Source organism: Somniosus microcephalus, chromosome 8 (assembly GCF_052327205.1).
Source record: "Somniosus microcephalus isolate GS21.2 chromosome 8, FLI_Smic_1.0, whole genome shotgun sequence".
NCBI classification, from domain to species: domain Eukaryota; kingdom Metazoa; phylum Chordata; class Chondrichthyes; order Squaliformes; family Somniosidae; genus Somniosus; species Somniosus microcephalus.
This window is the reverse complement of record NC_140994.1, coordinates 10,106,849-10,119,099: the sequence shown is the minus strand read 5'-3', so window position 1 is coordinate 10,119,099 and position 12,251 is coordinate 10,106,849. Positions and strand designations below refer to the sequence as shown.

The 12,251-nt window shown below is 48.4% G+C and overlaps 1 protein-coding gene across 1 annotated transcript in view; it reads left to right on the top strand.

Annotated features, from left to right (window-relative positions):
• cdc25d (cell division cycle 25 homolog d) overlaps positions 1 to 12,251 on the top strand; it is a 37,088-nt gene that overhangs the window by 12,002 nt on the left and 12,835 nt on the right. Inside the window, exons 5-6 of the mRNA XM_085994223.1 lie at positions 50 to 83; positions 6,550 to 6,615. Of these exons, the coding sequence (XP_085850349.1) occupies positions 50 to 83; positions 6,550 to 6,615 (100 nt within the window). The remainder of the gene's footprint in view (positions 1 to 49; positions 84 to 6,549; positions 6,616 to 12,251) is intronic.

The window sequence follows — 12,251 nt, the reverse complement described above, 5'->3', positions numbered from 1 at the left end:
TTATTCACATTGGGGATGTGTCTATGATAACATTGCTCTCTCCTTGCAGCCGGACTCCAGCAAGGCACACAGTCCCCAGGCCGGTGAGTTAGGAAAATACTTCATTTATTTAATAGATGACACTAGTAAATTGCCCGAGTCACTGCCAGTTGCTGATTAAAGGCTTTTGTTTAATGTACAAGATGGCGACAAGAGTCAGCAGAGAGCCTTCAGAAATCCGCTCCTCAGAGCCACCTAGTGGCCGCAGCCTGCAGTCAGATTGTTACATGCAACTGTTTACATACCAGATTTCCATTCCAAGCTTGCGTAGGCAACGTTAATGTTGACTTAAAAATGTGACACAGGAAATTGGAAAGGAAGTATATGCAAACACAAGATGCACACTCTTTATACAGCCCGCCTGAATTCCATTCCAGATCATCGCCCAGGTACTGAAGACAAAAGTGTACCCTGGGGAGTTAAAACCAGATGTAGTTTTCAGGTGTGGGGGAGTTAGAAGGTAGGGAATAATTGGACCAGGGCGTGCAGGCTAGTTCAGTCCCCATTTTAAAGTCATACATTCTCTCCTTATTTTTATACGATGAATTTTCACATGTACACCATTAATACCCAGTTCTAACTCTCCTGCACCTCTCTCGAACCCTCCACCATCTCTATACTATCAGACTGCTTGTCCGACATCCAGCACTGGATGAGTAGTAATTTCCTCCAATTAAGAACATAAGAACATAAGAAATAGGAGCAGGAGCAGGCCAATCGGCCCCTCGAGCCTGCTCCGCCATTCAATAAGATCATGGCTGATCTGATCCTAACCGCCAATCCACTATCACAGAACCATCTCCTGAATCTAACAGAATTAGACACACGAAATAGGAGCAGGATCAGGCTACACGGCCCCTGGGCCCGCTCCGCTACCCACAGGGCCATGACTGATCCGAACCTAGACTCATGTCCAAATTCCTGCCCGCTCCCCATAACCCTTAATTCCCTTTACTTCTAGGAAACTGTCTATTTCTGTTTTAAATTTATGTAATGATGTAGCTTCTACAGCTTTTTGGGGCAGCATATTCCATGGACCTACCACCCTCTGAGTGAAGTAGTTCCTCCTCATCTCAGTTTTGAAAGAGCAGCCCCTTATTCTAAGACTATGCCCCCTGGTTCTAGTTTCACCCATCATCGGGAACATCCTCCCCGCATCCACCCGATCCAACCCCTTCGCAATCTTATATGTTTCAATAAGATCGCCTCTCATTCTTCTGAACTCCAATGAGTAGAGTCCCAATCTACTCAACCTCTCCTCATATGTCCATCCCCTCATCCCCGGGATTAACCGAGTGAACCTTCTTTGTACTGACTCGAGAGCAAGTATGTCCTTTCTTAAGTATGGACACCAAAACTGTACGCAGTATTCCAGGTGCGGTCTCACCAATACCTTGTACAACTGAAGCATTACCTCCCTATTTTTATATTCTATCCCCCTAGAAATATCGGGAAGACCGAAACCATTGTCTTCGGTTCACACCACAAACTCCATTCCCTTTCCACTGATTGGATCTCTCTCCCTGGCAACTGTCTAAGGCAGACCAAGTCTGTTCGCCACCTTGGAGTCATATTTGATCACGAATTGAGCTTCCTATCGCATCTTCGTTCTATCACTAAGACTGCCCATTACCACCTTCGTAATATTGCCCGTCTCCGCACTTACCTCAATGGGAGTCAGGGGGAAAACTCTCCACCTAGCACAAAGGAAGATGGTTGTAGTTGTTGGAGGTCAATCATCACAGCCCCAGGACATCGCTGCAGGAGTTCCTCAGGACAGTGTCCTAGGCCCAACCACCGTCAGCTGCTTCATCAATGACCTTCCCTCCATCATAAGGTCAGAAGAGGGGATGTTTGCTGACGATTGTACAGTGTTCAGTTCCATTTGCAACTCCTCAGATAATGAAGCAGTCCATGCCCAAATGCAGCAAGACCTGAATGATATTCAGGCTTGGGCTGATAAGTGGCAGGTAACATTCGCGCCACACAAATGCCAGGCAATGACTATCTCCAACAAAAGAGAGTCTAACCACCGCCCCTTGATATTCAACGGCATTACCATCGCCGGATCCCCCACTATCAACATCCTGGGGGTCCCCATTGACCAGAAACTTAACTGGACCAACCACATAAATACTGTGGCTACAAGAGCAGGTCAAAGACTGGGTATTCTGCGGCGAGTGTCTCACCTCCTGACTCCCCAAAGCCTTTCCACCATCTACAAGGCACGTCAGGAGTGTGATGGAATACTCTCCACTTGCCTGGATGAGTGCAGCTCCAACAACACTCAAGAAGCTCGACACCATCCAGGACAAAGCAGCCCGCTTGATTGGCACCCCATCCACCACCTTAAACATTCACTCCCTCCACCACCGGTGCACCGTGGCTGCAGTGTGTACCATCTACAAGATGCACTGCAGCAACTCGCCAAGGCTTCTTCGGCAGCATCTTCCAAACCCGCTACCTCTACCACCTAGAAGGACAAGGGCAGCAGGCGCATTGGAAAACCATCACCTGCATGGTCCCCTCCAAGTTACACACCATCCTAACTTGGAAATATATCGGCGATCCTTCATCGTCGCTGGGTCAAAATCCTGGAACTCCCTCCCTAACAGCACTGTGGGAGTGCCTTCACCACACGGACTGCAGCGGTTCAAGAAGGCGGCTCACCACCACCTTCTCGAGGGCAATTAGGGATGGGCAATAAATGCTGGCCTTGCCAGCGACGCCACATCCCATAAACAAATAAATAAATAAAAACTTATCTGCTGCTGAAACCCTCATCCATGCCTTTACCACCTCCAGACTTGACTATTCCAATGCACTCCTGGCCGGCCTCCCTAGTTCTACCCTCCATAAACTTGAGGTCATCCAAAACTCTGCCGCCTGTGTACTAACTCGCACCAAGTCCCGCTCATCCATCTCCCCTGTGCTCGCTGGCCTAAATTGGCTCCCAGTCAAGCAATGCCTCTATATGAAATTCTCATTCTTATTTTCAAATCCCTCCATTGCATCATCCCTCCTTATCTCTGTAATCTCTTCCAACCCTATAATCCCCCGAGACATTTGCGTCTCGCCTATTCTGGCCTTTTGAACATCCCCAATTTTAATTGCTCCACCATTGGCGGTCGTGCCTTCAGCTGCCTAGGTCCTAAGCTCTGGAAATCCCTCCCTAAATCTCTCTGCCTCTCCACCTCTCTTTCCTCCTTTAAGACACTCCTTAAAACCTATCTCTTTGACCAAGCTTTTGGTCATCTGCCCCTACATCTCCTTATATGACTCGGTGTCAATTTTTGTTGTTGTTGATAATACTCCTGTGAAGCACCTTGGGATGTTTTATTATGTTAAGGGTGCTATATAAATATAAGGTTGTTGTTGATGCTTTGATTTTACAGTATATCATTATTTTTACAGTTAAATACCAAAACCTACGTCAATTGGGGAAGCAGAGAAATAGTATTGGTTAGTTGGAGAATCGCCATTTCATTGAGTACCGGCTTTAGGAGCTGGGAGATACAAAACTGAAGCACTACAGCGTCACCACTGGTGGGAGGGTGTAATTACAGCGTGACCCGTTTACATAGCCTGTTTCCATTATAAATGTGGGCAAATGTGGGAAAGTTAACAGGAAGTGTATGCAGATATTATATTTTTATATATATTACTAGTTGCACACGGGGAGTCTTCAGGTGTCAGCCACTCCAGAGACTGGAGCACAACAATCTAGGCTGACACTCCCAGTGCAGTACTGAGGGAGTGCTGCACTGTCAGAGGTGCCGTCTTTCGAATGAGACGTTAATCAGGGATCCCGTCTGCCCTCCCAGGTGGACTTAAAAGATCCCATGACAGTATTTATCACTCAACCAACATCTAAAAACAGATGCTCTGGTCATTATCACTTTGCTGTTTGTGGGACCTTGCTGTGCGCAGATCAGGTTTCCTACATTACAGCAGTGCCTACACTTGAAAAGTAGTTAATTGGCTGTAAAGCGCCTTGGGACGTCCTGAGGTCGTGAAAGGTGCTGTGGAAATGCAAGTCTTTCTTTATTAGATTATTAGAGGCTGTTCTAATTGTTGACATAATACAGATGATAATCAGGTGAGATAATTGGAGTTGGGATGTTGTTCTATGTTAAAGGTACTATATAAATGCAAGTTGTTGTTGTCAATACAACACAGGCGATAATCAGGATAACAAGAGCCTGTTTGTTTCAAAATTCAAATCATCTTTTTGAAGGAGAAATTTAATTGCAATGAGACGATCACTTTGTCAATCTGATTTAATGCACTTTCTGAAGTGCACAGAACAGAAAACCAAAGATACAACGGATATATAATCAATTGCCTGTCCCTTTTTCTCTTCCTCTCTCCTCACACAAGCCTCGCTTTTAAAAAAAATAACTCAGTATAAATTTTACCTGAAAAAAAAATTCAAATCATTTTGAAAAACCTTTGAGCAGAAACTACTAGAAGGTAAAGAACAACTTTCCTCAGTGGAGCAGACTGAACCGTACTGATACGTCTTGACACAATCCAAAGTCAGATCACAACGTCACAACTCTGGGCAAAAATATCAACTCCAAGCCCAGGCTTTTGGGACAGGCTGAGGCCTTCAAGAGAAAAAAACTTCAATAAAAACACTAAAAAGCACAAGAAGCAATTCACAGAATCACAGAAACCCCACAGTGCAGATAAAGGCCATTTCGGCCCATCGAGCCTGCACCGACACATATCCCACCCGATCCCCGTAACCCCTACACCAACACATATCCCACCCTATCCCTGTAACCCCACGTATTTAATCCCCCTAACACTAAGGGTCAATTTATCATAGCCAATCATCCTAACCCGCACATCTTTGGACTGTGGGAGGAAACCGGAGCACCCGGAGGAAACCCACGCAAACACGGGGAGAATGTGCAAACTCCACACAGACAGTCACCCGAGGCCGGATTCGAACCCGGGTCCCTGGCGCTGTGAGGCAACAGTGCTAACCACTATGCCACCGTGGTGAATGTAATAGCATTATTATCAAATATGCAATTTTTCATTTTCTGTAAACTCTTATTTTTGGTCATTAGAAATTTCAGTTAGTGAGTAAACAAATGGCAGTTAAAAAAAGTTTCAAGAAATATTTTCAGAGAGATGTGGGAACCCAGATCGTGCAATCAGAGCAGAGAGTTTACAAAAGACAAAGCCCATAACAAATGTGGATATAATAACTCATGATGGAAAAAAATGACACAAGCGTGTGACAAAAGAGTAACGACAGGAAGTCAAGTGACAAAAACAGGAAGTGCCTGCAGACATGAGAATTTTTTGAAAAGAATATAGATGTTTAGTTTTGTAGATTGCAATCTCCTCCTGTTAAAAGATGCTAACTATGAGCCGTGGCTCAGTGGGCAGCACTCTCGCCTCTCGGATCAGCACTGACAGCTTAGGGCCTTGGTGAGACCACACTTTGAGTACTGTGTGCAGTTTTGGTCACCTTATCTCAGGAAGGATGTTCTTGCCATGGAGGGAGTGCAGCGAAGATTCACCAAACTGATACCTGGGATGGCAGGAATGACGTATGAGGAGAGATTGGGTCGATTGGGCTTATACTCACTGGAGTTTAGAAGAATGAGAGGGGATCTCATTGAAACTTATAAAATTCTAACAGGACTAGACAGACTAGATGCAGGAAGGATGTTCCCAATGGCAGGGGAGTCCAGAACCAGGGGTCACAGTCTAAAGATAAGGGGTAAGCCATTTAGGACAGAGATGAGGAGGAATTTCTTCACCCAGAGAGTGGTGAACCTGTGGAATTCTCTACCACAGAAGGCCGTTGAGGCCAACTTATTAAATATATTCAAGAAGGAGTTGGATATATTTCTTAAGGCTAAAGGGATCAAGGGATATGGGGAGAAAGCATGGAGAGAGTCCTAAATTTGCATGATCAGCCATGATCGCATTGAATGGCGGAGCAGACTCAAGGGGCCGAATGGCCACCTCCTACTCCTATCTTCTATGTTTCTGTGTTTCTATGAGACCCTTTGTGTAACTGCATTAGACTCGGTCACTAAAAGCAGGATATTAAAAATGACGAAAATAGGTTCAAGTCCCCACTCCAGAGCCTCGAGCACAAAACTCTAGACTGACACTCCCAGTGCTGTACTGAGGGAGTGCTGCACTGTCAGAGGTGCCGTCTTTCGGATGAGACGTTAAGCCGAGCCCCCTCGGGTGGACGTAAAAGATCCCCGGCCACTATTTCAAAGAAGAGCAGGGGGGAGTTCTCCCCGGTGTCCTGGGGCCAATATTTATCCCTCAATCAACATAACAAAAACAGATTAGCTGGTCATTATCACATTGCTGTTTGTGGGAGCTTGCTGTGCGCACATTAGCTGCCGCATTTCCTACATTACAACAGTGACTACACTTCAAAAAGTACTTCATTGGCTGCAAAGCGCTTTGGGACGTCCGGTGGTTCTTTCTTTATTTTCTAAAACATTCACTGCTTTCATTGCATAGAGAAGACTCCTGGATAAAATACAGATGAAGGCAGAGGGAGATTTGAATCAGCCGGAGAAGGAAAACGTGAGATCGAACGTTCCATCTTTTTATTTTGCTTTTGCTTGAGATTATTTGATCTCTCCTATTCTGTTCAGCACTAGCTGCCGGTGGGGTCCAGTTCTACATTCGCTGGGCATTTTATATCATAGAAGTTTACGGCACAGATTGGAGGCCATTCGGCCCATTGTGCCTGTGCCGGCCGAAAAAGAGCTCTCCAGCCTAATCCCACTTTCCAGCTCCTGGTCCATAGCCAAGTGCCTATCCAAGTACTTTTTAATAACGATGAAGGTTCCTGCCTCTATAACCCTTTAGGGTAATGAGTTCCAGACCCCCACCACCCTCTGGATGAAAACATTTCTCCTCAACTCCCCTCTGATCCATTTTGCAACCTCTCCTACATGCTCATTCTTCACATGAGCCATGACAGTGAGCGTTGGCTATTCAGCTGTGGAATTGTCAGATCCTCTCCTCACCTGAGTTACGTGCACCTGCTTTCCAGCAAGGCGCACCCGGTAGTGATCAGGAGCAGGAATCCTGGCGTGTAGATCTTTTTCTCCCTTATTCCAAAGATACCAAGGTCTGTTATAGCACTCCTACAGCCTGGTCCATCACAGATCAGCTCAACACAGACCTGGATGGAAGTTGCGATCTATGTAGTCTGGATGCGTCAGTGAGTGGTTCATCTGCCCACAGAACCATTGGGGACCCCCATGCACGTGTTTGATGGGACAGTGTAGAGGGAGCTTTACTCTGTATCTAACCCGTGCTGCACCTGCCCTGGGAGTGTTTGATGGGACAGTATAGAGGGAGCTTTAGTCTGTATCTAACCCATGCTATACCTGCCCTGGGAGTGTTTGATGGGACAGTGTAGAGGGAGCTTTACTCTGTATCTAACCCATGCTGTACCTGCCCTGGGAGTGTTTGATGGGGACAGTGTAGAGGGAGCTTTACTCTGTACCAAATCCGTGCTGTACCTGCCCTGGGAGTGTTTGATGGGGCAGTGTAGAGGGAGCTTTACTCTGTATCTAACCCGTGCTGCACCTGCCCTGGGAGAGTTTGATGGGACAGTAATGAGGGAGCTTTACTCTGTATCTAACCCATGCTATACCTGCCCTGGGAGTGTTTGATGGGACAATGTAAAGGGAGCTTTACTCTGTATCTAACCCGTGCTGTACCTGCCCTGGGAGTGTTTGATGGGAGAGTGTAGAGGGAGCTTTACTCTGTATCTAACCCGTGCTGCACCTGCCCTGGGAGAGTTTGATGGGACAGTGTAGAGGGAGCTTTCCTCTGTATCCAACACATGCTGTACCTGCCCTGCGAGTGTTTGATGGGACAGTGAAGAGGGAGCTTTACTCTGTATCTAACCCGTGCTGCACCTGCCCTGGGAGTGTTTGATGGGACAGTGCAGAGGGAGCTTTACTCTGTATCTAACCCGTGCTGTACCTGCCCTGGGAGTGTTTGATGGGACAGTGTAGAGGGAGCATTACTCTGTATCTAACCCGTGCTGTACCTGCCCTGGGAGTGTTTGATGGGACAGTATAGAGGGAGCTTTAGTCTCTATCTAACCCATGCTATACCTGCCCTGGGAGTGTTTGATGGGACAGTGTAGAGGGAGCTTTACTCTGTATCTAACCCATGCTGTACCTGCCCTGGGAGTGTTTGATGGGGACAGTGTAGAGGGAGCTTTACTCTGTACCAAATCTGTGCTGTACCTGCCCTGGGAGAGTTTGATGGGACAGTAATGAGGGAGCTTTACTCTGTATCTAACCCATGCTATACCTGCCCTGGGAGTGTTTGATGGGACAGTGTAGAGGGAGCTTTACTCTGTATCTAACCCATGCTGTACCTGCCCTGGGAGTGTTTGATGGGACAATGTAAAGGGAGCTTTACTCTGTATCTAACCCGTGCTGTACCTGCCCTGGGAGTGTTTGATGGGAGAGTGTAGAGGGAGCTTTACTCTGTATCTAACCCGTGCTGCACCTGCCCTGGGAGAGTTTGATGGGACAGTGTAGAGGGAGCTTTCCTCTGTATCCAACACATGCTGTACCTGCCCTGCGAGTGTTTGATGGGACAGTGAAGAGGGAGCTTTACTCTGTATCTAACCCGTGCTGTACCTGCCCTGGGAGTGTTTGATGGCACAGTGTAGAGGGAGCTTTACTCTGTATCTAACCCGTGCTGTACCTGCCCTGGGAGTGTTTGATGGGACAGTGTAGAGGGAGCATTACTCTGTATCTAACCCGTGCTGTACCTGCCCTGGGAGTGTTTGATGGGACAGTGTAGAGGGAGCTATACTCTGTATCTAACCCGTGCTGTACCTGCCCTGGGAGTGTTTGATGGGACAGTGTAGAGGGAGCATTACTCTGTATCTAACCCGTGCTGTACCTGCCCTGGGAGTGTTTGATGGGACAGTGTAGAGGGAGCTTTACTCTGTATCTAACCCGTGCTGTACCTGCCCTGGGAGTGTTTGATGGGACAGTGTTGAGGGAGCTTTACTCTGTAGCTAACCCGTGCTGCACCTGCCCTGGGAGTGTTTGATGGGACAGTATAGAGGGAGCTTTACTCTGTATCTAACCCATGCTGTACCTGCCCTGAGAGTGTTTGATGGGACAGTGTAGAGGGAGCTTAACTCTGTATCTAACCCATGCTGTACCTGCCCTGGGAGTGTTTGATGGGGACAGTGTAGAGGGAGCTTTACTCTGTATCTAACCCGTGCTGTACCTGCCTTGGGAGTGTTTGATGGGACAGTGTAAAGGGAGCTTTACTCTGTATCTAACCCGTGCTGTACCTGCCCTGGGAGTGTTTGATGGGACTGTGTAGAGGGAGCTTTACTCTGTATCTAACCGGTGCTGCACCTGCCCTGGGAGTGTTTGATGGGACAGTGTAGAGGGAGCTTTACTCTGTATCTAACCCGTGCTGCACCTGCCCTGGGAGTGTTTGATGGGACAGTGTAGAGGGAGCTTTACTCTGTATCTAACCCGTGCTGCACCTGCCCTGGGAGTGTTTGATGGGACAGTGTAGAGGGAGCTTTACTCTGTATCTAACCCGTGCTGCACCTGCCCTGGGAGTGTTTGGTGGGACAGTGTAGAGGGAGCTTTACTCTTTATCTAACCTGCGCTGTACCTGCCCTGGGAGTGTTTGATGGGACAGTGTAGAGGGAGGTTTCTCTGTATCTAACCCGTGCTGCACCTGCCCTGGGAGTGCTTGAAGGGACAGTGTAGAGGGAGCTTTACTCTGTATCTAACCCGTGCTGCACCTGCCCTGGGAGTGTTTGATGGGACAGTGTAGAGGGAGCTTTACTCTGTATCTAACCCGTGCTGCACCTGCCCTGGGAGTGTTTGATGGGACAGTGCAGAGGGAGCTTTACTCTGTATCTAACCCATGCTGTACCTGCCCTGGGAGTGTTTGATGGGACAGTGTAGAGGGAGCTTTACTGTGTATCTAACCCGTGCTGTACCTGCCCTGGGAGTGTTTGATGGGACAGTGTAGAGGGAGCTTTACTCTGTATCCAACCCGTGCTGTACCAGCCCTGGGAGTGTTTGATGGGACAGTGTAGAGGGAGCTTTACTCTGTATCTAACGAGTGCTGTACCTGCCCTGGGAGTGTTTGATGGGACAGTGTAGAGGGAGCTTTACTCTGTATCTAACCCGTGCTGCACCTGCCCTGGGAGTGTTTGATGGGACAGTGTAGAGGGAGCTTTACTCTTTATCTAACCTGCGCTGTACCTGCCCTGGGAGTGTTTGATGGGACAGTGTAGAGGGAGGTTTACTCTGTATCTAACCCGTGCTGCACCTGCCCTGGGAGTGTTTGATGGGACAGTGTAGAGGGAGCTTTACTCTGTATCTAACCCGTGCTGCACCTGCCCTGGGAGTGTTTGATGGGACAGTGCAGAGGGAGCTTTACTCTGTATCTAACCCATGCTGTACCTGCCTTGGGAGTGTTTGATGGGACAGTGTAGAGGGAGCTTTACTGTGTATCTAACCCGTGCTGTACCTGCCCTGGGAGTGTTTGATGGGACAGTGTAGAGGGGGCTTTACTCTGTATCTAACCCGTGCTGTACCTGCCCTGGGAGTGTTTGATGGGACAGTGTAGAGGGAGCTTTACTCTGTATCTAACCCGTGCTGTACCTGCCCTGGGAGTGTTTGATGGGACAGTGTAGAGGGAGCTTTACTCTGTATCTAACCCGTGCTGTACCTGCCCTGGGAGTGTTTGATGGGACAGTGTAGAGGGAGCTTTACTCTGTATCTAACCCGTGCTGTAGCTGCCCTGGGAGTGTTTGATGGGACAGTGTAGAGGGAGCTTTACTCTGTATCTAACCCGTGCTGTAGCTGCCCTGGGAGTGTTTGATGGGACAGTGTAGAGGGAGCTTTACTCTGTATCAAATCCGTGCTGTACCTGCCCTGGGAGTGTTTGATGGGGCAGTGCAGAGGGAGCTTTACTCTGTATCTAACCCGTGCTGCACCTGCCCTGGGAGAGTTTGATGGGACAGTGTAGAGGGAGCTTTACTCTCTATCTAACACGTGCTGTACCTGCCCTGGGAGTGTATGATGGGACAGTGAAGAGGGAGCTTTACTCTGTATCTAACCCGTGCTGCACCTGCCCTGGGAGTGTTTGATGGGACAGGGCAGAGGGAGCATTACTCTGTATCTAACCCGTGCTGTACCTGCCCTGGGAGTGTTTGATGGGACAGTGTAGAAGGTGCTTTACTCTGTATCTAACCTGCGCTGTACCTGGCCTGGGAGTGTTTGATGGGACAGTCTAGAGGGAGCTTTACTCTGTATCTAACCCGTGCTGCACCTGCCCTGGGAGTGATTGATGGGACCGTGTAGAGGGAGCTTTACTCTGTATCTAACCCGTGCTGTACCTGCCCTGGGAGTGTTTGATGGGACAGTGTAGAGGGAGCTTTACTCTGTACCTAACCCGTGCTGTACCTGCCCTGGGAGTGTTTGATGGGACAGTGTAGAGGGGGCTTTACTCTGTATCTAACCTGTGCTGTACCTGCCCTGGGAGTGTTTGATGGGACAGCGTAGAGGGAGCTTTACTCTGTATCTAACTCGTGCTGTAGCTGCCCTGGGTGTGTTTGATGGGACAGTGTAGAGGGAGCTTTACTCTGTATCTAACCCCTGCTGTACCTGCCCTGGGAGTGTTTGATGGGACAGTGTAGAGGGAGCTTTGCTCTGTATCTAACCCATGCTGTAGCTGCCCTGGGAGTGTTTGATGGGACAGTGTAGAGGGAGCTTTACTCTGTATCTAACCCGTGCTGTACCTGCCCTGGGAGTGTTTGATGGGACAGTGTAGAGGGAGCTTTACTCTGTATCTAACCCATGCTGTACCTGCCCTGGGAGTGTTTGATGGGACAGTGTAGAGGGGGCTTTACTCTGTATCTAACCCGTGCTGTACCTGCCCTGGGAGTGTTTGATGGGACAGTGTAGAGGGAGCTTTACTCTGTATCTAACCCGTGCTGTAGCTGCCCTGGGAGTGTTTGATGGGACAGTGTAGAGGGAGCTTTACTCTGTATCTAACCCCTGCTGTACCTGCCCTGGGAGTGTTTGATGTGACAGTGTAGAGGGAGCTTTACTCTGTATCTAACCTGTGCTGTAGCTGCCCTGGGAGTGTTTGATGGGACAGTGTAGAGGGAGCTTTACTCTGTATCTAACCCCTGC